This window comes from Portunus trituberculatus, chromosome 5 (assembly GCF_017591435.1).
Source record: "Portunus trituberculatus isolate SZX2019 chromosome 5, ASM1759143v1, whole genome shotgun sequence".
Taxonomy (NCBI): Eukaryota; Metazoa; Arthropoda; class Malacostraca; order Decapoda; family Portunidae; genus Portunus; species Portunus trituberculatus.
The window spans coordinates 2,158,193-2,182,578 of NC_059259.1; the positions used below are offsets into that span (position 1 = coordinate 2,158,193).

Below are 24,386 nucleotides of genomic sequence, written 5' to 3' on the forward strand. Positions count from 1 at the left end.
CCTTAGTGTCCCTCGGAACCCTGAGGCTCTTCTCGAGTCATAGGCAAACCAAAGGGGGCCGCCGTGGTACAGTGGAACCATGCGTGCTTTGGGATCCGAGGGGTCTCTAAGCGCACAGGTTCGAATCCTGTCCACGGTCCGAGTGCAGGTTGGGCTTCCTCACTCGGGGCAAGGGTTTCCTAGCGGGTGGGCTTTGAGATAGGAGGTACCCCAAAAAGTATCCCCTTTAGTCCAGAAATTCCCGTGAAAAGCCCACATGGTATAAATATAAAAAAAAAAAAAAGGGGTGAGGGGCGGAGATCAGTCCTCTAATTGTCTCTGGATGTCTAGAGTATCTTGAAACCTCCACCCCTAGGATAGCACTGAGGGTCTCAACCTCGCGCTGGATGGCACGAGGGAGACCTTCCTTGGGTGGAGGTAGTTCCATGACCGATGTTTGTCCCTCCCTTTTAACCAGCGTTTGGGATGCTGGAGGAGAGAGTGGTCGCTGAGGTTCAGAGGACGGTCCAGAGGCCGCCTCTCTTCCTAGAATCGGCTCAGGATCGGCAGCGGGGACAGGCTCCGCCAAGAGCAAAGCCTTGTACCCTGGGCTTCTCATTTTGCCTTTGATGCCCTCGGTGGTACGGAAGGGCAGTACCATGGAGTGAATCTGCTCATTCATTTCCCGCTCGCCCAAGTGGAGCCATTCAAAGGCCGCCATGAGACGAACCTCTTCCTGGTCCACTAGGCCTTTGTGCGAGCTTGCAACTGAGCAGCCTCAGCGACATGAAAGCCTTCAGGGTGGGTGGCACGCTCATAAACTCTTCTTCCCCGAAGGAGTCGAATTGAACATGGCAGATTGGGCAGGTGAGTAAGCCGGGTGCAGCTGCTTCCCCCATCGTTACTGAATGGGGAAAATTGCAATAAGGCCTTCTACTAACAACTGCGTACCTCTGCAAGCCCAGAGCAGAGGGTGAGAGCGAACTCTGTACTCTGACCAGCTGAAACAACTTTGGGTGGCGGGGAGCCCCAGGTCAGAATATTCGAGCGGGAGCACGAGGTGTCGCTCTCTTAGCGACTATGCTGAAATGTCATCATAGTTAATCCCGCCGTTTACCCGCGCTTGGTTGAATCTCTTCATTTTGACATTCAGAGCACTGGGCAGAAATCATATTGCGTCAACATCCTGGCTGTTGCGGCGCCTTCATCAAAATCCATCCATCCATCCATCACTGATCATCACAATGCCTTGTTTTAATTAGACAGTCGGATTCCCCTGGTCTGTGCCAGTTCTGAGTTGATCGCTGGGCGCCAACCGAAGTGGGGTTTGGAACGGGAGACGGGTACTGCTGCTACCAAAGTCATAAAGACCCGGCACCCTCGCAGCTTAGCGCGTTCCATGGAAGGGCCGGAGACACGCCAGTTCGAACTCTTGGCTAGAGCGGCGAGAGGGCTAACGTCGCCCCTCGAATAGGCAACATCGAGCCGTTTTGGCCCCACCACCGTGCCAACCTCTCAGCATGGCACTGCGTGGGCCTAGCGGATGGATCCCTGACGACGCGCACTCCCTCCCTTGTTATCCTGAAGATGCCTTCCATTGTAAGGCGAAACGTCGATGATAATAAAGCAGCACATATATGAAGATTTCTGCTGAGTTTCCCTGTCTTTTAGTGTCTACAATTTCAACTATCAACTTTTATATCTGCCTGACCCAGGAAGCACCAATAAGTTTTTGCAGGTTTGTGCAGCCTCATATGAAGAATAAGGAACACCAGTATCTAAGCTTTCGAAGGACTCAACCCAACACCTAGCTGCCATGCAATGGCTTTTTATCCTGAAGATGCTTTCCATTGTAAGGCGAAATGTCTATGATAATAAAGCAGGGCATGTACGAAGATTTCTGCTGGTTTTCCCTGTCTTTTAGTATATATATATATATATATATATATATATATATATATATATATATATATATATATATATATATATATATATATATATATATATATATATATATATATATATATATATATATATATATATATATATATATATGGCAGATAGATAGATACATCACCGAAAATTCATGTACGATCCTTTTTCATGTTATTTGTTTCCTGAAGATAAATACTAGCAGGATGAATTATCTACCTAGTGCATACGTAACTATCGTGTTTTTATTATATTTCTAAGATTGCCACTGAAGTATAGTTCTAATCAAGCAGATATATATCCTAGCATATGTATATCTTTTTATTGAAAACAGAAGTATAGTTTAAAACTTCTATCCTATCCCCCAAATTCCTTTCACGTACCCTTGTGGGGTATGCGTACCCGAGGGTGAGAACACCCTTTTCTAGGGGATTGCGTGCTGGAGCGTTTCCGATAAGAACTTAGAATTGATATAACTAGATATGTGGATCCATATTTCTAGTTTCCATAGCCTTCTATCAAGCTTTTCCACGATATTCTTTTCTTACTATTCATGTATTTTTTTTACATGTTATACATTCTTTACCACAACTTAAGACAGTAAGTAATATTGATTTTAATGACACGTTGGACATTCTAAGCAACGTGTCATGTTTTGGTTTTGAGTCTTCTAAATTACTTACATTTTGTATACCCCTCTTTTTTTTTATTATCAAAACAGAACAACGCTGGACACTTCACAGTTTTCACAAATATGTTATACAAGAAGAATACTCTTGCTCGCGTCTTTACCTGGCGAGCATCCGTTTTCTCTGATCCGGAGAACTCGGTTCATCTAACCATTAAAACAACGAGTCATCCGGAGACTGCAAGACTCTTAATGAAGCATCCATCCTCTAAACCAAATTTCACTCAACCACTTTTCCCTGACAAAATCATAAATTTCCAGGGTTCTACTCTGACAGTAAGTATGTATAATTACTGATCTAGTATTAGAAGAGCGACAAATAGGTATATATCGGAGAAAGCTTAACAATTTTGTCACTCCATTGTCACAGATACTCGAAAATCTGACCCGTGATTTTAACTAAGGAACTCTAACTGCTCATTTATGTGTTAGTTAACTTTAATATTTTGATATTGTTTTGCATAGCTATATGTTTGAAGCCACCCTTTCGTGCTTAATACAGCAACACATGGAGTAACGCAATTGATAATGCATGTCAGTGTTTTGATGATCTTATTAAACATCCTTCCAACATAAACGAAGGTAACCAAGTAGTGGAAACATCATCTAACATTGGAAAACATAGTACATTTTCATATATCATAGTTTTACCCGTAACGGTCCTACATTTTCATATATCATAGTTTTACCCGTAACGGTCCAACGCTTCCGCTTTCCTGTCCACACTGCTATATGCAACGAAGATAAGATACAGGGAAATGCAACAAGTGTGCACGCAACTTAAAGCTTCCGACATGTTTTGCTAAGTGGTAAGAATGGTAAGTACAAGTAATTAAACTGAACAGAATTGCAATTGGAATTGCTGTGTCTATGTTCGCAACGATTTGATTTATTCTCGTGCCCACGATCTTAAATTTTCCAAGATTTCCACCATCTGGATACGACTTCAGAGTCACTGTCCAAAAATAATCTGTTGTCTACCTCTCACTTAACTCTTCAGACATTAAGATTTTTTTTATTATTTAAATTCAAAACTGAGCGCATTCTGCTTCTCTGTCCTTTCACCTCAATCCTTTGAGATTTCAGTGTTCACTACCATGTTTGGCTTTCCTCTTATGAACTAGCCGTTAACATTGCTATCCTTTACAACATAGAGTAACTGGTGCATCACCATACTCGTATTTCTGACTGTCTTGGAAATATGCCAAACATTCTTGATTTTTCATAAACTCAAATTTTGCTTTTGTTGTTATCTTATCTTATCCGATGGGTTCCTCGAATCACAATCTCATATGTATCTTGTCCTTTTTATCCAATTCCCTTCAAGATCCCCCAAAACGGAGGTGCCAAATGGGAGGACCTGCTGAGCTATTCTGCTAACTTTCCTTGGAACGACTAATATTTTCGTGTTAGAGAACCATCTCTGCATGCTGGACGCATACATCCCTCATTCTTTCTCTCAATTTGAACCTTCCAAACCTTCGTTTCACACAGCCTGTTCTCGTGCTATACATATAAAGAGGTTGCCCACAAAAGGCACTTTAACCTTCCACCTCCAGAACTTCATGCGCTCTATGTTTCTGCTTGTAATTATGACAAGTCTGTTCTCAAACTTACCAAACACTTCTTCATCAGTAGAAAATGTCTAAACCTTTCGAAATCTAACTCTCCCCGAAACTTCTGTCATCTGGCCCAAAACATCTAGTCTGAGTTGGCAGGTATACCGTCATTGTTTGATGTAAAGTCAGGTGAAATGCGCTTATATCTATCAACTGGTCTCAAAACTGGCTTCCTAAGGTTTCTGTTCTTCTCTGCAACTTTATCTCAAATTTTCTTTCCGAACGTTCTATTGCTGTTGTGGTAAACGGCCACTGTTCTCCTCCAACACCTATCAACAATGGTGTTCCTCAGGGTTATCTCCCGTCACCATTTCTTCCAATTTTTCACCAATGATCTTCTGTTCTGAGCCAAACTTCCTGCTCTGTTAACTACTATGATAATGATACTACCCTACACTTTTCCACTTTTTTTTTGAGATGACCATCACTTCAGGAATTTAACAGTTGCCGCAGGGACCCCTACAAAACGCCTGATGTTTAATTAATTATAGATTTATGATTTAAGGGACATACTAAACTTAGTAGTGTACAATCCTCAAAAACTCAATTCTTCCAAATTTGAACTAGACACAACATTCTAGGCCACTATCCCCCTCTCCTTCAATGATACTTAACTGTCCCCCTTTTACACTGAATATTGTCTGTCTTCATTTTATTTATAATCTTAACTGAAAACTACACATCTCATTTCTTACTAAAACAGCTTCAATGAAGTTAAGGGTTCTGAGGCGTCTTCGCCAGTTTTTCTAACCGACCCCTCCCCTCCGCGCTGCGCTTTCCCCACCAATTGCTGACTTTGTTCAAGGTCTTTATCCGTCCATAGAATATGGAGTGCTCTTCGCATGTATATGGGATTTCCATTCACAGTACCCTTAGATAGGATGGAATCAAAACTTTTTCTTCTTATCTATTCCTTTCCCCTGACTTATTAACTTGTTTTTGTTTTTTTTCTCACCGCCGGAATGTTGCATATCCTGCTCTCTTTTACCGCAACTTTCATGTTGACTGTTCTATTGACCTTATTAGCTGCGTTTTTTTTTCTCACCGCCGGAATGTTGCATATCCTGCTCTCTTTTACCGCAACTTTCATGTTAACTGTTCTATTGACCTTATTAGCTGCATGCCTCCACTTCTCCTGCGGTCTTCCTGCATAAGAATTTCTTCTTCCTCCCCCCCTTACTCTGTCCAAAACTTTAATGCAAGAGTTAACTAGTACTCTCAATCATTTATACTTTTGGTAAAATCTGGAACTTTCTACTTGCTTCTCTATTTCCAACTTCCTATGAATTGACTTCATATAAGAGTGGGCTTTCAATTTCAAGACTTAAATCTTTTCTTTTGGCTAAATTTCTATGACCTGCAAGAAGACTGGCAACTAATTTGGCCTTATTTTCATTATTGTTGCCCTTGGCCAGTTTTCTCCTCTTACATAATAATATAAAGTCTAGCTCAGTAGGGCATATGGGCATCTAATACCCGACTCACTTTAGAGGGAATGCATGAAGAACAACAATTAGCACTAGTCTTTGTAATCCTTTGAAGAGGGTGAAAAAAAAAGGTGTTGTTGTGGCGGTTATCGCAAAAGTGTCTGGGGACTAGATAATGATACACCATAGTGACGTTGCATGTACATATCGAACAAAAATACTGTATTCATTTCAAGGATGCTGTAGGTACAACATGAACCTATTTCACCGCTGATTCCTTCATTGTGCTAATTTCACAATTGATCTATTATTGTACTAATCACTTGAAAAAAAAAAGTAAGATTTGAACGAAATGTAGGCCACCGGTGTCAGTCAATTAGTAAACTTAATGACATAACTTTCTTATATGATAAATAAGCTTCATCATAATCACTATTATTGTTCACAGGTGGCAACATTCCACTTCCCGCCAGAGATCATGTATCGATACGATGGTGAAGGTAACGTGGTAGACAGATACGGAGGGAACGTCCGGATGGTAGAAACTGTCGCTGAGATATTCAACTTCTCAATACATTACGTAGAGCCTCCACATGGTTGGTGTGTGTGTGTGTGTGTGTGTGTGTGTGTGTGTGTGTGTGTGTGTGTGTGTGTAATTCACTGTAATTCACTGTTTGATCTGCTGCAGTCTCTGACGAGACAGCCAGACGTTACCCTACGGAACGAGCACAGAGCTCATTATTTCCGATCTTGGGATAGGTCTGAGACCAGGCACACACCACACCGCGACAACAAGGTCACAACTCCTCGATTTACATCCCGTACCTATTCACTGTTAGGTGAACAGGGGCTACACGTGAAAGGAGACACACCCAAATATTTCCACCCGGCCGGGGAATCGAACCCCGGTCATCTGGCTTGTGAAGCCAGCGCTCTAACCACTGAGCTACCGGGCCGTGTGTGTAGTGTATGTCAACATGTGTGACATGATACATGAGTGTAACTCAACATTGCAGGACTCGTATTTTCATATCCAGTTTTCCTTTTAAGACAAAGAATGATGGTAATGATAATGATAATAATGATACTACTACTACTACTACTACTACTACTGATAATAATTATATATACTAACTAATAATAATAATAATAATAGCAATAATAATAATAATAATGATAACAATAATGATAATAATAATAATAATAATAATATTGCATTGACATTTAGACATATTGGTGGGGGAGATGAGAAGAACCGAAACTGTAGGAAGTTGAACTTATTCCGTACAGGTTTTGCTTTTGGTTCCTTCAAGGTCACTGCTCAGTGGTGACTCAAGAGTAGGAAACGAGCCATGTTAACAATGCCATTAAGCTTATACCGGAGCCTGTACTCAGCCTCAACTATATGCAGTTGTCCATTCTATCATAGACAGACGTGTATATATGAAGATAAATAACATGTTCACTGACCAGCGCATATACTTGGAGCAAAACATCAGTATGACAGCCTTGTAGAGCACGAAGTTCAACGCCGTCGCGGCATCCGCATGCTATGCTATGCGGCATCCGCATGCGTGGCCACACATGGTGATATCACACCAAGAAAGATACGTGTACAACCTGTGATCTTATTAATGTGGAAACAACGAAAAAAAGCAGAAGGTAATGAAACTAGAAGCCTGGAGAACAAGCTTGAAGAGCATAAATGGAAAGCGGCTGAGGCCCAGAAGTTACGGAGGACCCTGAGAGATGACCCTGATCCCCATAGGAAAATCCTATGCATGGACCTGCAACAAACCCTTGTCTGTCCCAAGCTTACAACTGGCATGGCGTATTATAAAATGAAGATGAGTCTATAATTTTTGCATTTATGATGTGAAGCGTGGCCAATCAACCATGTGTGTATGGTATGGGACTGTTGCTGGATGTGGGTCTGATGAAGTTGGAAGTTGTTGGCTAAAGTGGCTTGACTTGAATAGTAATGACATTCAACACAGTGACGACCTTTGCTGACAACTGTGCTGGACAAAATAAGAATCATCCAGTGGTACTGACTGCACTACGGCAGGTACACAGCGGGAGGTTGAAGCATGTAGAGTTTGTCTTTCTTGTATCAGGCCACTCTTACATGCCATGTGATAGGTCGTTTGGACTTGTAGAGAAAAAAAATTCGCAGGTTTGAAGGTATTTTCACCCCAAACGACTATGTAGATATCATACAGTCTACACACAAAAAGTTTAGGGTAGTGAAGATGCAGCAAGAGGAGTTTTATTATAACTTGAATTCCCTTGTTAAAACTGTGACGAAGCGCAAGGCTTCTCAGGGGAAGTTTTCTAAATCATCCCAGCTAGTGGTGAAAGACGCGTACCAGGAGGGATTCCTCCTTAAGGACCACTACAGTGGTATTAATGAAGATTCTGCCAAAGTACGCTTGCAACCTGGCAAGAAATTCTATAACTTTGGGAACTTTCATCTTGAACACGTGAATATGATACGCAAGTGCAACCAGGAACGTTTGCTTAAGAAATCAAAAGTGAACCAACTAAAATCGCTTCTGCCGTTCTATCCTAATCCAAACAAAAGGGCATGTCTGAAAGGGTTGGTGGGACGACAGGAACAAATTGCACATGATGGACGTATACATGCATATAAGGAAGACCAATCTCTGGAAAACCCAGTGTAATATCATAGACTACGTCTATGATGAGGCAGATACTGAATAGGTCTCATGACACTCACCTGTCTTTATCATTATTTGTTGGGATTTGCATTTTTTCTGGCAAGAGGCATTATTAGATGACAAATAATCGAATTTTAAGGAATTTTCTTAACTAATTTCTTTAATTTCCAAATTATATTTTTGTTGTTATAATTATTTTCTGTGTCACAAGACTCATGTTATAATGTACAAACCATGAGCCTCAAAATGGTATAAGAATTATTATCCTAGCTGTTATAGTTTTGGAGAAAATCATTTTTATACTTTGAAAACTTCAGAGCCGTTTCCTGAGTATTTTAAGATATGGCGCTTGGGTATACTACTGCAGGCGACGCCTCAGTAATACCGAGAGGATTAGCATTGCACGGCCTGTCTCAGTCAGGTGTGTTTGAACGAGAGGTAGGATGGCCAGCTTTACTCAATTCATTAGGACAAAGTCACGTTTTTATCCGCAGATTATAGCGCAGGGCTTGCCATTTATTTCTTACTCTAAAGTCTAAACGATCCGTCGTATGGATGTTATGGTGGTGCATATTCGCATCGTGTCAGATACGCACAAATCTTTCGAAGGAAGTTGGAACAAAAGTTAATTTAGTTAATGACATTAACTCAATATAAGAAGGTATTCCAAAGGAAATTAGTAGATCAGCCATCTAAGAACCACGGATGTTAATCTAGTGACTGACATAAACTCGATATACAATGGTATATTGCAAAGTATACAGATCAGCCATTTAAGTTCCTCCAAAAATCTTGTGAACTGCTTAGGACTGGCGAACCCCAGGTAAAAACCCCTATGATAGAGTCTGGCACAGACCTCTGATCTCAAAACTACCCTCGTACGATTTCTATCCTTCTCTCGGTAACTTTATCTCAAGTTTCCGCTCCGATAGCTGCTGTGCAGACGGCCACAGTTCTTCTCCTAAATCTATTAATTGCTGCGTTACTCATTGTTCTGTCCTGTCACCCACTTTCTCCATTAATTATTAATGATCTTTTCTTAACCAAATTTATCGTTTTATCTACTCTTAAGCTGATGACCTCTTCCACACTGAATATCCTCGGCCTGTCGATTACTCATAATTAAACTGGAAATTTCACATTTCATCTCATACTGAAAAAAAAACATTTCTATGAAGTTATGCCTTTTCAGGCGTCTCGGCTAGTTCTTCTCTGTACAAGGACCTCAACATTCCATATATAAAGAGAATCTTCGCATGTCTGAAGGGCGGCCTTCCACTCACACATTCCTATTAAATAGGGTTGAATCAAAAGCTTTTCCTTTCATTAACTCGCCTCCTCTAACATACTGTCTTCAGCCTCTTCCTCACCACCGGAATGGTGCATCTCTTGCTATCTTCTATTACTATTTTCACTCGAACTACTTTTTTTTTTTTTTTTTTTTTTAATCTTGCTAACTGCATGCAACCCATCCTACTGCGGCCTCGCTGAACAAGGCTTTCTTTTTCCTCTCACCCCTGTTCTGTCCAACTCTTTAATGCAAGAGTTAAGCAGTAATCTCAATCATTCATACCTTTCTCTGGTAATCTCTAGAACTCCTTACCTATGTCTGTATTTCCAATGTCGAATGACTTGACTTGACTTCCCTTAAGAGAGGACATTCAAGTGGGTCGCTTTTTTTCTATTTTATTTATTTATTTATTTCATTTATTAATTGTCTTTATTTATTGGCTCTCACTAGTTGTCCCCACTTACACACACACACACACACACACACACACACACACACACACACACACACACACACACACGGCTCAGTAGCTCAGTGGATAGAGCGCTGGCTTCACAAGCCAGAGGACCGGGGTTCAATTCCCCGGCCGGGTGGAGATATTTGGGTGTCTCCTTTCACGTGTAGCCCCTGTTCACCTAGCAGTGAGTAGGTACGGGATATAAATCGAGGAGTTGTGACCTTGTTGTCCCGGTGTGTGGTGTGTGCCTGGTCTCAGGTCTATCCGAAGATCGGAAATAATGAGTTCTGAGCTCGTTCCGTAGGGTAACGTCTAGCTGTCTCGTCAGAGACTGCAGCAGATCAAACAGTGAATTACACACACACACACACACACACACACACACACACACATATGTATCCATCTATCTATCTATCTATCTATCTATCTATATATATATATATATATATATATATATATATATATATATATATATATATATATATATATATATATATATATATATATATATATATATATATATATATATATATATATATATATATATATATATATATATGTTTATATAATATATATATATATATATATATATATATATATATATATATATATATATATATATATATATATATATATATATATATATATATATATATATATATATATATATATATATATATATATATATATATATATATATATATATATATATATATATATATATATATATATATATATATATATATATATATATATATATATATATATATATATATATATATATATATATATATATATATATATATATATATATATATATATATATATATATATATATATATATATATATATATATATATATATATATATATATATATATATATATATATATATATATATATATATATATATATATATATATATATATATATATATATATATATATATATATATATATATATATATATATATATATATATATATATATATATATATATATATATATATATATATATATATATATATATATATATATATATATATATATATATATATATATATATATATATATATATATATATATATATATATATATATATATATATATATATATATATATATATATATATATATATATATATATATATATATATATATATATATATATATATATATATATATATATATATATATATATATATATATATATATATATATATATATATATATATATATATATATATATATATATATATATATATATATATATATATATATATATATATATATATATATATATATATATATATATATATATATATATATATATATATATATATATATATATATATATATATATATATATATATATATATATATATATATATATATATATATATATATATATATATATATATATATATATATATATATATATATATATATATATATATATATATATATATATATATATATATATATATATATATATATATATATATATATATATATATATATATATATATATATATATATATATATATATATATATATATATATATATATATATATATATATATATATATATATATATATATATATATATATATATATATATATATATATATATATATATATATATATATATATATATATATATATATATATATATATATATATATATATATATATATATATATATATATATATATATATATATATATATATATATATATATATATATATATATATATATATATATATATATATATATATATATATATATATATATATATATATATATATATATATATATATATATATATATATATATATATATATATATATATATATATATATATATATATATATATATATATATATATATATATATATATATATATATATATATATATATATATATATATATATATATATATATATATATAGTGTTATTGGTGATAGGATATGTAAATTTTTTTTGTAATGAGTTTGGATTTTGATGTATTTATTCTTGGAATATGGCCGTGCAGGTATCCTGTGGGGATACGAACTGACAAATGGATCTTGGACGGGTTTGGTGGGCGTGTTTGAGAGAGGTGATGCGGACATAGGCATTGCTAACCTTTTCATCTCGGATTTGGGAGGACGACACAAGCATCAACACTATACTTCATCTTACGGACAGCAGGTAGCTATTGTTATTGGCTGTTATTGTAACGCACCAACAAATATGTTTTTGTGAAATGTCAGATATAAATAATTATAAGTTTTCTCTATTTGATAATGAAAAATTAAGAACCTCCACGTAATGTTTAATAAATTTTGGTCAACACAGAACATTATGCACATCGCCCACTTTAATTTATTTCTTAGTACTTTAAGCTATAACTACTGTTGTGATATGTTTTAATCGTATCAATCTACTCTGTATACTAATATATTGTAAGTGTAGTATATTTTTTTATATACCTGTTGTCATTCTTTCACCTATTTTGTTTATCGTCGAATCATCAGGTTGTCCTGCAGTTAGTCGTGGTAACCTGGGGGTCGCCTCGGCCCCCTGGATGTGCGGATGGAAGCCCTTGTATATTTATATATATATATATATATATATATATATATATATATATATATATATATATATATATATTTTTTTTTTTTTTTTTTTCCCTTAACGTAGGGAAGAGGGCCAGCCAAGAGCAAAAAAAAAAAAAAAGTTAGAAAAAGGCCCACTTGAGCGCTGGCTCTCCAAAGAGTTCAAGAAGTGCCCAAACCGTCAGAAATTAGGGGAGCAAATGCCTCGATACCTCCCTCTTAAAAGAAGACAAGTTGTAGTAGGAAATACAGATGCAGGGAGGGAGTTCCAGAGTTTACCATTGAAAGGGATGAATGATTCAGCGTACTGGTTAACTCTTGCATTAGGGAGTAGGACAGAATAGGGATGAGAGGAAGAAGAAAGCCATGTGCAGCGTGGCCACAGGAGGAGGGGAGGCATGCAATGCAGTTAGCAAGATCAGTAGAACAGTTACCATGAAAATAGCGATAGAATATAGAGGGATGCAACATTTCGGCGGTGAGAAAGAGACTGAAGACAGTTAGTCATAGGAGGGGAGTTGATGAGACGAAGAGCTTTCGATTCCACCCTATCAAGCAAAGCTGTGTGACTGGAACCCCCCCAAACATGCGAAGAGTACTCCATACAGGGACGGATAAGGCCCTTATACAGAGTAAGCAGTTGGAGGGGCGAGAAAAACTGTCGGAGACGCCTCAGAACACCTAATTTTCATAGAAGCTGTTTTAGCAAGAGATGAGATGTGAAGTTTCCAGTTAAGATTATGAGCAAAGGACAGACCGAGGATATTCATTGTGGAAGAGGAGACAGTTGAGTGTCATTGAAGAAGAGGGATAGTTGTCTGGAAGGTTGTGTCGAGTTGATAGATGGAGGAATTGAGTTTTGAGGCATTGAAAACTACTAGATTTTCTCTGCCCCAATCGGAAATCTTAGAAAGATCGGAAGTCAGGCGTTCCGTGGCGTCCCCGCGTGATCTGTTGATTTCCTGAAGGGTTGGACGTCTCTGAAAGAACGTGGAAAGATGTAGGTGGTATCATCAGCGTAGGAGTGGATAGGGCAAGAAGTTTGGTTAAGAAGGTCATTAATGAATAATAGAAAGAGAGTGGGTGACAGGACAGAACCCTGAGGAACACCACTATTAATAGGTTTAGGAGAAGAACAGTAGCCGTCTACCACAGCAGCAATAGAGCGGTCGGAAAGGAAACTTGAGATAAAGTTGCAGAGAGAAGGATAGAAGCCGTAGGAGGGCAGTTTTGAAATCAAAGCTTTATGCCAGACTCTATCAAAAGCTTTTGATATGTCTAACGCAACAGCAAAAGTTTCACCGAAATCTCTAAAAGAGGATGACCAAGACTCAGTAAGGAAAGCCAGAAGATCACCAGTAGAGCGACCTTGACGGAAGCCATACTGGCGATCAGACAGAAGATTGTGAAGTGACAGATGTTTGAGAATCTTCCTATTCAGGATAGATTCAAAAACTTTAGACAAGCAAGAGATTAAAGCTATAGGACGGTAGTTTGAGGGGTTAGAACGGTCACCCTTTTAGGAACAGGCTGAATGTAGGCGAACTTCCAGCAGGAAGGAAAGGTAGAAGTCGATAGACAAAGTTGGAAGAGTTTGGCCAGGCAAGGTGCAAGCACAGAAGCACAGTTTTTGAGAACAATAGGAGGGACCCCATCAGGTCCATAAGCCTTCCGAGGGTTTAGGCCAGCAAGGGCATGGAAAACATCATTACGAAGAATTTTGATTGTAGACATGAAATAGTCAGAGGGAGGAGGAGAGGGAGGGACAAGCCCAGAATCGTCCAAGGTGGAGTTGTGAGCAAAGGTTTGAGAAAAGAGTTCAGCTTTAGAGACAGAAGAGATGGCAGTGGTGCCATCAGGATGAAATAAAGGAGGAAAGATGAAGAAGTGAAGTTATTTGAGATGTTTTTGGCTAGATGCCAGAAGTCACGAGGAGAGTTTGAGTTTGAAAGATTTTGACATTTCCTATTTATGAAAGAGTGTTTGGCAAGTTGAAGAACAGACTTGGCATGATTCCGGGCAGAGATATAAAGTGCATGAGATTCAGGAGATGGAAGGCTCAAGTACCTTTTGTGGGCAACCTCTCTATCATGTATAGCACGAGAACAGGCTGAGTTAAACCAAGGTTTAGAAGGTTTAGGTTGAGAAAAGAATGAGGAATGTACGCCTCCATGCCAGATACTAACACCTCTGTTATGCGTTCAGCACAAAGAGATGGGTCTCTGACACGGAAGCAATAATCATTCCAGGAAAATCAGCATAATACCTCCTCAGGTCCCCCAACTGGCAGAGGCACCTTCGCTTTGGGGATCCTGCGGAGGATTGGAAAAATAGGACAAGATACAGAAATGAGATTGTGATCGGAGGAGCCCAACGGAGATGAAAGGGTGACAGCATAAGCAGAAGGGTTAGAGGTGAGGAAGAGATCAAGAATGTTGGGCGTGTCTCCAAGACGGTCAGGAATACGAGTAGGGTGTTGCACCAGTTGCTCTAGGTCATGGAGGATAGCAAAGTTGAAGGCTAGTTCACCAGGGTGGTCAGTGAAGGAGAGGAAAGCCAAAGCTGGTGGTGAACATTGAAATCTCCAAGAATGGAAATCTCAGCGAAAGGGTAGAGGGACAGAATGTGCTCCACTTTAGAAGTTAAGTAGTCGAAGAAATTACTATAGTCAGAAGAGTTAGGGAGAGATAAACAGCACAGATGAATTTAGTTTGAGAGTGACTGTTAAGTCGTAGCCAGATGGTGGAAAATTCGGAAGACTCAAGAGCGTGGGCACGAGAGCAAGTTAAGTCGTTGCGTACATAGACGCAACATCCAGCTTTGGAATGAAAATGAGAATAGAGAAAGTAGGAGGGAACAGAGAAGGGCTACTGTCAGTTGCCTCAGACAGCTGTGTTTCGGTGAGGAAAAGAAGATGAGGTTTAGTAGAGGAGAGGTGGTGTTCCATAGATTGAAAATTAGATCTAAGACCGCGAATGTTGCAGAAGTTAATGTAGAAAAAGTTGAGGGAAGTGTCAAGGCATTTGTGGTCTTCAACAGGAGAGGTGTCCGACCTGAGGACATTTTTGGTCCCCTCCCCAGAGGGGGACTCCGAGGCGTTGTTTATTTCGGGTCCCATTTTTCCTTTATTTTTTTTTATTTGGAGTGAAGGGTGTATGTGTGGTAAGTGCATGTAGTTTTGTGTGAAGAAGGAGAGCTGTCTTTAGAGGGTAGGCTGTGACTACCCCCATGAGTTGTGAGACACAAAGGGAAACATTCAATGAGATCACAACTAGCTTTAATGGAAGGTTCACAGCACCTCCTGAACTAGTGCTATTAGATCTCACTGGGAGTAAGTTATTGTTTCGGTATGTGTCTACTACCCCCTCCATACTAGACCATGGCTGTGCTCACCTATGCACGCATCATCTCTCAAGATTTGTGGCTTTGTTCCTTTTCTCCTGCCATGATGTGCTCTCCCACATGCTATCTCCCTGCCTCATCCGCGTGCTGTATACAATGTTGCAGCTTCCTTGCCCTTACTTAAGCTTGCTTTCTGCTACAAGCAACTGTCCGAAGTACTCTGTGCTACGTGATATCCGCTACTCTATGCTTCTCCTTTGTGAATGGTGAGCCTGTGCTCCTGACGCCATGAGCACCCTGGCACCCACCTACCAGCTACCGACGCCTGGCCCACGCAGCTGCGTGTGCAAATTCATCGTGTGCCAAGGACATCGTGTTCCTGCTGGGTGGATATGCTTTGTTTACCTACACATCGCCCCCAGCCCGCCTTCCTAGCCACCCAGGTGCCCGCGCCTGGTCGCATATTCCTGAACTCTGGAGTAGCATATACAGGCTCTACCCCTTCGGCCGTCACCCTTCGGCTAAGTTCCTCCCCTGGTATATTACAGTGATCTCATATATAACCTTTGAAAACGCCCTTATAGTTGTATAAATGAGAGGTAATTTATAAATATGCTCTGGCCTTATGCGATTAAGTTTCCTCCTTTCGTAAGGTACCATTATATAAAAAGCACATGGTGTAATAAGTTTGGGGAATGGTAACATTGCATACTTCGGCAATGTTATTCACAATTCCGCCTCACAAACTCGAGATAACGAATTTGAATGTATCATATTTAGCTAGAACAAATGTACTTGCACGTTGTATGATTTAAAAAAAAATTGTATAATAATAAGGTATATAGTAGCCTATTGGCATTTCACTTAAGCTACATTGCTTACAACATTAATTTTTATTACCGATAAACACCCTCAGGGAAGTGAGTACTTCAATGTTTGCTTCTAATCAACATACAAATATCTTCAAAATCTCTCTCTCTCTCTCTCTCTCTCTCTCTCTCTCTCTCTCTCTCTCTCTCTCTCTCTCTCTCTCTGGGTTGTGTTATATACGAGTATATATATATATATATATATATATATATATATATATATATATATATATATATATATATATATATATAACTTGGAATATCATGAGCTTACTAATATTTGTATGTGATTCCACTATAACAGACAACATGCTTCATGCTCAAGAAAGAAACAAAGATGCCCCGCTGGCAGTCCCTTGCACTGCCCTTTAAGGGAGATACGTGGGTAGCCGTGTTAGTGATGGCTCTCTTCTTGGGCCCAATTTTCTTCGTTCTGTCTCGGCCACGCGTCACCAGGTATGCAGGAGAAACTTGAATAGGGGATGACATGTTTCCTTATATTTCTTATAATCTTAAAACATGCTCATACATTGTAAAGTGGCCCTAAGAATATTTAGCATTTTCTAGATAACCAGTTATTTCAGGTGTTGATAATGATGCAACCACCACCACCACCACTACTACTACTACTACTACTACTACTACTACTACTACTACTACTACTACTACTACTACTACTACTAAAAATAATAATAATAATAATAAGAAGAAGAAGAACAAGATAATAATAATAATAATAATAATAATAACAACAACAATAATAATAATAATAATAATAATAATAATAACAACAACAATAACAGCAACAACAAAAATAATAATAATGATAATAATAATAATAATAATAATAATAATATGGTATTATAGTAATAAATATCGTGTGTTATGTATGGCACGGAACACACAAGTCCAAATTTTGAGACCACTGGCAAAAATCTAAAAAAAGATACATGAAAACCAAATGTAGTCAATGTTCTGTTTGCCCATAAGCGGTCACGAGTTAGCAGTGTCGTGCGTTCAGAAACTCTCACACTGTTTTCTCAGGGGGTGTTAACATAAACACAGCTTGAATTTTCACTATATTAACAGTACAATTATTTACACTAAACTAAGATAGTCTGTACGCTCATGACTCTGGCAGTCGCTAGGAAAGTCACGGCCGACTAACCTAACCTAACCTAACCTAACCTAACCTAACCTAACCTAACCTAACCTAACCTGTAGTGTGATCGCTAGTCTCCAACTACCGTCTTCTTCAGACAACTCACTGACACCTGTGACCGACTTATACATTTAAGAACAGTTACAAATGCATTGGCTACAATCGTTAAAGTATTACATAATTATAAATAAAAAAAATAAAATATATGTTAGTACTAAATGTATGTCTTGGCAAGTTATAATTACACACACACACACACACACACACACACACACACACACACACACACACACATATATATATATATATATATATATATATATATATATATATATATATATATATATATATATATATATATATAACCCAGCAACCAGAGATTTCACACTGAACCTGTGGGAATGGACACTGACTTAGCATGAACTCCTTAGGAAGTGCAAGCAAAGGAAAGAAAAGGAATGTGCACTTATAGGAATTTTTTGCTTCTCACGGCTGTGTAAAAACAAGGGAATGGATGAACGTTTTCTTGAATTAAAGAGCCTTATTCAGTTATGAAATACAAAAGAGAATATTTTTTAGCGAGGTTACAGCTCATGGTAAATTAACATTAACTCTTATTTTACCAGATCTAGAGCTATTATGCCTTGCTGAGAGTCAGTTATTATTTTGGCAGGCATCTATATATCCTAGCATCCAGAAATTTATGTTTTGTATTGTTTAATATATATATATATATATATATATATATATATATATATATATATATATATATATATATATATATATATATATAGAGAGAGAGAGAGAGAGAGAGAGAGAGAGAGAGAGAGAGAGAGAGAGAGAGAGAGAGAGAGAGAGAGAGAGAGAGTTTGAAGTAAAATTATCATTTTCTATTTAAACTCTAATGATGATTCGGGAAAAACCGTAATCCTTTCCTCAGACAAATATAGCAAGAAAAGGTGATGCAGCACTACCTTGTCCCATCGGAATAGAGAGCTCTGGAGACGCTTGAAATCCGAGACTGAAGGCTGGGCGTATCTTGATGTATTACTTGGTTCAGTGTAGATTCACCAAACCATAAAATGTAAAGTTTGAAGAAAAACCGCAGTAAAATCACCATTTTCTATTTAACTCTTGCGACGTTTAGGGACAAGCATGATCCCACCCTCAGACAAATTTAGCACTAAGCGGTAATCCAGCGCTGCCTCGTCCTTTTGGAGTAGGGATTTTTGGAGACGCCAGAAGTCCGAGATACGCCGTCTCCAGTCTCGGAACTCCAGAGATCTCTTTGAAGGGACAAGGCAACTCTGGATCATCGCTTGCTAGATTTGTCTGAGGATGGGATTGCGTTTGTCCCAAAGCATCATAAGTTTAAACAGTGAGTTTTCGGTGTTTTTTCTTCAACCTCTACACTTTATGCTTTGTCAGATCTACACTCAACCTAGTAATTAAATCATGATACGGCCAGTCTGGAGTCTCGGATTCCCAGCGTCTCCAGAGATCTGTACCCCTTAAGGATAAGACAGTGCTGAATCACCACTTATTACCAAAATTCTCAGAGGATGGTATTACGTTTGTCCCAAAACGTCACAAGAGCTCACCATCGTGGTGAACTAGTCTTCAACTTTGTTATCCTCCATGACCTAAAGTAACTGGTGCAACACCCTACTCGTATTGCTGACCGTCTTAGAGATACTCCCAACATTCTTGATCTTTTCCTTAGCTCGAATCCTTTCGCTTATGCTGTTACCCTATCTTCTCCATTATGCTCCTCCGATCACAACCTCATATATGTATCTTGTACTATTTCCCCAATCCCTTCTAAGGATCCTCCAAAGCGCAGATGCCTGTGGTAGCAAATTTTCACTCTGCCAGGTATTATGGTGATTTTCCCTGGAATAATTACTCGAACATTTTCCTTCACAGAAACCCGTTTTTGTGTGGTGAACGCATAACAGAGGTGACAATGTCCGGCATGTAAACGCAAATTCCTCACGCTCTTTCTTAAACAAAATTTTCTAAAGGTTGGTTTAACATAGCCTGTTCTCGTGCTATACATGAGAGAGAGGTTTCCCACAAAAGGTACTTGATCATTCCATCACCTGAATCTCCAATTACTTTACTTATTCATCTTTCTGTCCTTTGTTTAATCCTGATGGCACCCTGCCATCTCATCTGTCTCTAAAGATTAACTCTTCTCTCAAACCATTGCTAACATCTCCACCTTGGATGATTCTGGACTTGTCTCTCCCTCTCCTCCTCCCTCTGACTATTTCAAGCCTACAATTAAAGTTCTTCGTAATAATGTTTTCCATGTCGGAAGGCTTATGGACCTGATGGGGTCCCTCTTATTATACTCAAAAACTGCACCTTGCCTAACCAAACTCTTTCAACTGTCTATCGATTTATACCTTTCCTTCATGCTGGAAGTTTGCCTACATTCAGCCTGTTCCTAAAAAAAATGTGACCGTTCTAATCCCTCAAACTACCGTCCTATAGCTTTAATCTTTTATTTGATTCTTAAACATCTGTCACTTCACAATTTTCTATCTGATTGTTAGTATGGCTTCCGTCAAGGTCGCTTTACTGGTAATCTGGCTTTCCTTACTGATTCTTGGTCATCCCCTTTAACAAATTTGAGTGAAACTTTTGATGTTGCGTTAGATATATAAATAGCTTTGGTTACAAAAATGTTGTTATACGGTTTATATCCTTCTCTTTGCAACTTTACCTGAAGTTTCTTTCCTGACCATTCTAATGCAGCCGTGGTAGACGGCCACTCTTCTACTCCTAAATATATTGACAGCGGTGTTCCTCAGGGTTCTGTCCTGACATCTACTCTCTTTATATTATTCATTATGTCCTTATTTGCCAAGCCTTTTGCTCTATCCACACCTACGTTACAATTTTCCACGTTTTTTTTTTTTTTTTTCTTCAGAGATAACTAACCCTTCAGGAAGTCAACAGATCACTTAGGGATGCCACAGAACGCCTGCCTTCTGATCTTTTTAAGATTTCTGATTGGGGCAGAGAACACTTAGCAGTGTTTAACACGTTCAGTGCGGTACGACCCACTGGTGGGTCATTGTTTACTATCCATTCATGCGGTATGATCCACCGGTGGGATATTACATGATTTTTTTTATTTATTTATTTATTTATTTTTTTTTTTTTTTTGAGATTATGAATGAAATTTGTATTTTACTCATATGTTACTAGAACAGAGACATTTATAAGGTATCTTAGTAAACAGTTTGACAAATTTCATGATTTTATTGAAAATCCAAGTTACAAAAAAAAGTTGTCCAAACTTAATAGTAATCAAAATCAATATTCCCACTTATCCTACATAATATGAGATGTAAACCAAATATGAGATAGAAATAATACAAACTAAATGTGAAAAAATGTGGTAAGACTTTTCCTGCTCGACTAAGTAAATACATAACACCCATAGAATCATTTCAAGCATGCTTGGTAGCAAAACATGACAAACACATATAAGGATTTCCCTCACACAACTGACAAAGTGGACACTTTTTTTGCTTTCTTTGCAGCCACCTTGCTACCTTCATTTATTGTTATTATCTCATAGCAGCTTACACATCTTTTCCTTGAGGCACGTTTTGGCCCTTCAGCTTCTACCAGGTAATGCTGCTGCTCTATTTGGATCCTTCCAACAGATGCTCGTTTTTTTCCAGGTCTTATATTTTCCTGAGAAGAGCCAGTCAGCAGTGACAATATTAGAGACTCTTGAAAGCTAAGTAATGATACAGGCTTTCTAGAAAAGTACTTATTATAGAGTGTCCAAGCATTCACCACTGAAGTTCCAGCTATGAGTTCTACAGCAATCTTTCTGTACCATTTTTTTGTTTTGCGTAAGGCTGTGTAATAACTTGACATCTGGTCTGACACATATACCCCTTTTTTTATTTCATTGTATTCAACAACACTCTTAGGTTTTACTGCAACAACTCCATTTCTTCCATGCTCTCCAGTTGGTATCAAAGTATCATCATGTTCTGGTACAGTGGACAATGTGAGAACACTTCTCTTATCTTTCCAGTGAAAGACTTTGACTCCTTTATCATTTTGCAGCGAGACCATATCCCCTTTCTTTATCTTTGCTTTTGTTACCTCACATGGCAGTCCCTTGCGTGTCTTCCGAACTGTACCACAGAGATATGTATTCCTTGATAACAAGTGCTCTGCAAGTGTGACTGATGTGTAATAATTGTCACAATACAAAGTCATACCCTTGTCAAGCAGCGGCAACATCAGTCTGACACACAAGGAGTCTGTAACACCTAAATTTTGGTATATGTCAGATTTGCCACAGTAAACTTCAAGGTTCCATGTGTACCCATCTGCATTGCAAAGTTTGAATATTTTCGATCCATATTTGTGGCTTTTACCTTGAATATATTGCCTAAAATAAATTCTTCCTCTGAAAGGTACCATTGTCTCATCAACTACTACCTTTGCCCCTGGCTTGTACACATTTTGAAATCTTTCAACAATCATGTCATAGAGTGGCTTCACTTTTGTATATTTTGTGTTGGTCTGCAATATTGTCAGAAAAATGCATGAGACTCAAAAGAGGTTGAAATCGGTCCCGACTCATTGTGTCAGAGAATAGTTCCCTTTCATACATTTTGCTTTTGGACCAGTAATGATGCATTTCTGGATAAGGGACTATTCCCATGTAAAGAAAAATTCCCATCATTTTTTTTATTTCTAGTCTATCAGTAGGAACCCAATCCCGAAGCCTTGATTTTCTTGTTAGCCTACGGGATGAAAGTTTCTGAGAAGCATACCTGTTAGTTTCTCTGACTATTTCATCTATGATTTCATCAGTAATAAATAATGAATAAACATCAATTGGCAAGATACAATTGTCTAAGGACTGTGGAGTTATACACAATTCTTCCTTTCCTGTGAATGAAAAAGCTCTCTGATATGAAGTAACACTCTTCCAATTACCAATAGAGGATGCAGATACATCAGATGCATCGGCAGTTTCATCATCATCAGTGTTAACTGAGACTTCATCAGAGTTATTCATCAGAGTTATAATCAGAGTTATCATCATCTGATTCAGATTCTTCTGTCCTGTAAGAAGAATCAGACGTATCATCCAAACTTGCATCATCTTTATCATCATCATTGTTGCCAATGCCATTCCTCGAAGTCGATGGTGAATTCCCGTAGAACGTCCGTTTATCCATATTTCTTTTTTTCCGAAAATGTAAAAAGAGAATGCATTGACAAAAAAAAATACATAATACATAATGCCCACCCGCGGGTCATATTGTAACAAAAACAAAAATATTAGGTACTATTGCGATGTGACCCACCCGTGGTCACACGAGTTGTATGCCCACCAGTGGGTCATGCCGCAGTGGAACATTATATTTTGTTTTACAATGCGGTATGACCACCCGTGTACAAACAATTGTATGCTCGTATCTGAATCTGTAGACACCATGGAGTGCACATACACCTCAATTCACGTCGGTGGCTCGCGCCAAGTCCGCCAATTGGAGACAACGGAGAGCCTTTGTTGCAGCAATGGGAGAGAATCGGGCGCGCTGCCAGATGCACGGAACGTGTTAATACTTAAAAAGCTTTATTCTTCCATCTATAAACTCGACACAATCTTCCAGACAACAATCTCCTCTTTTTAATTGACACTCATCTTCTGCAACGAATATCTTCCGTCTGTCCTTTACTTACAATCTTCACATCTCATATATTGCCATTTCCATGTTCGTATGACTTGATTTCGTTTTAAGAGGGAGGTGTCAAGACATTTTTCTCATAGTTTTGGCCAACTTTTAATAACTTCAAGTAACTTTAAGGGAACTAGCAATCCAGTGGAGCTTTTTTTCCATTTTTGTTGCTCTTTGCGAGTCTCCCGTCTTGCAAACAAAAGTAAACGTCGGATTTCCGGCGTCTTCAGATACTTCTACTCTAAAGAGACAAGGCAGTGCTGGATCACTGTTTATTTGTAATGTTTTTTCTGAGGGTGGGATTACGTTTGCCCTAAAATGTCACAAGAGTTTAAATAGAAAATAGTGATCTTACTGTGGTTTTCCTTCAACCAATATATATATATATATATATATATATATATATATATATATATATATATATATATATATATATATATATATATATATATATATATATATGACTTTTCTTTTTCATTTACATTAAGCTGGCGACATAATCCCATTTTGATTTAATTGTATTCTATCGTTCTCTCTATAAATGGAAGCAACGAAAAGCTCAACGGACAATCCTTGGCATACATCAACCTTTACACTTTTGGAGTTCAT

General features: G+C 37.6%; 1 protein-coding gene across 2 annotated transcripts in view; it reads left to right on the plus strand.

The window, feature by feature from the left end:
- Positions 1 to 24,386, plus strand: part of LOC123515921 — a 112,563-nt gene that overhangs the window by 47,438 nt on the left and 40,739 nt on the right. For both annotated transcript variants that reach the window (XM_045274825.1, XM_045274833.1), the window contains exons 2-3: positions 6,094 to 6,241; positions 12,108 to 12,265. In XM_045274825.1, the coding sequence (XP_045130760.1) occupies positions 6,124 to 6,241; positions 12,108 to 12,265 (276 nt within the window). In that variant the 5' untranslated portion in view covers positions 6,094 to 6,123. The remainder of the gene's footprint in view (positions 1 to 6,093; positions 6,242 to 12,107; positions 12,266 to 24,386) is intronic.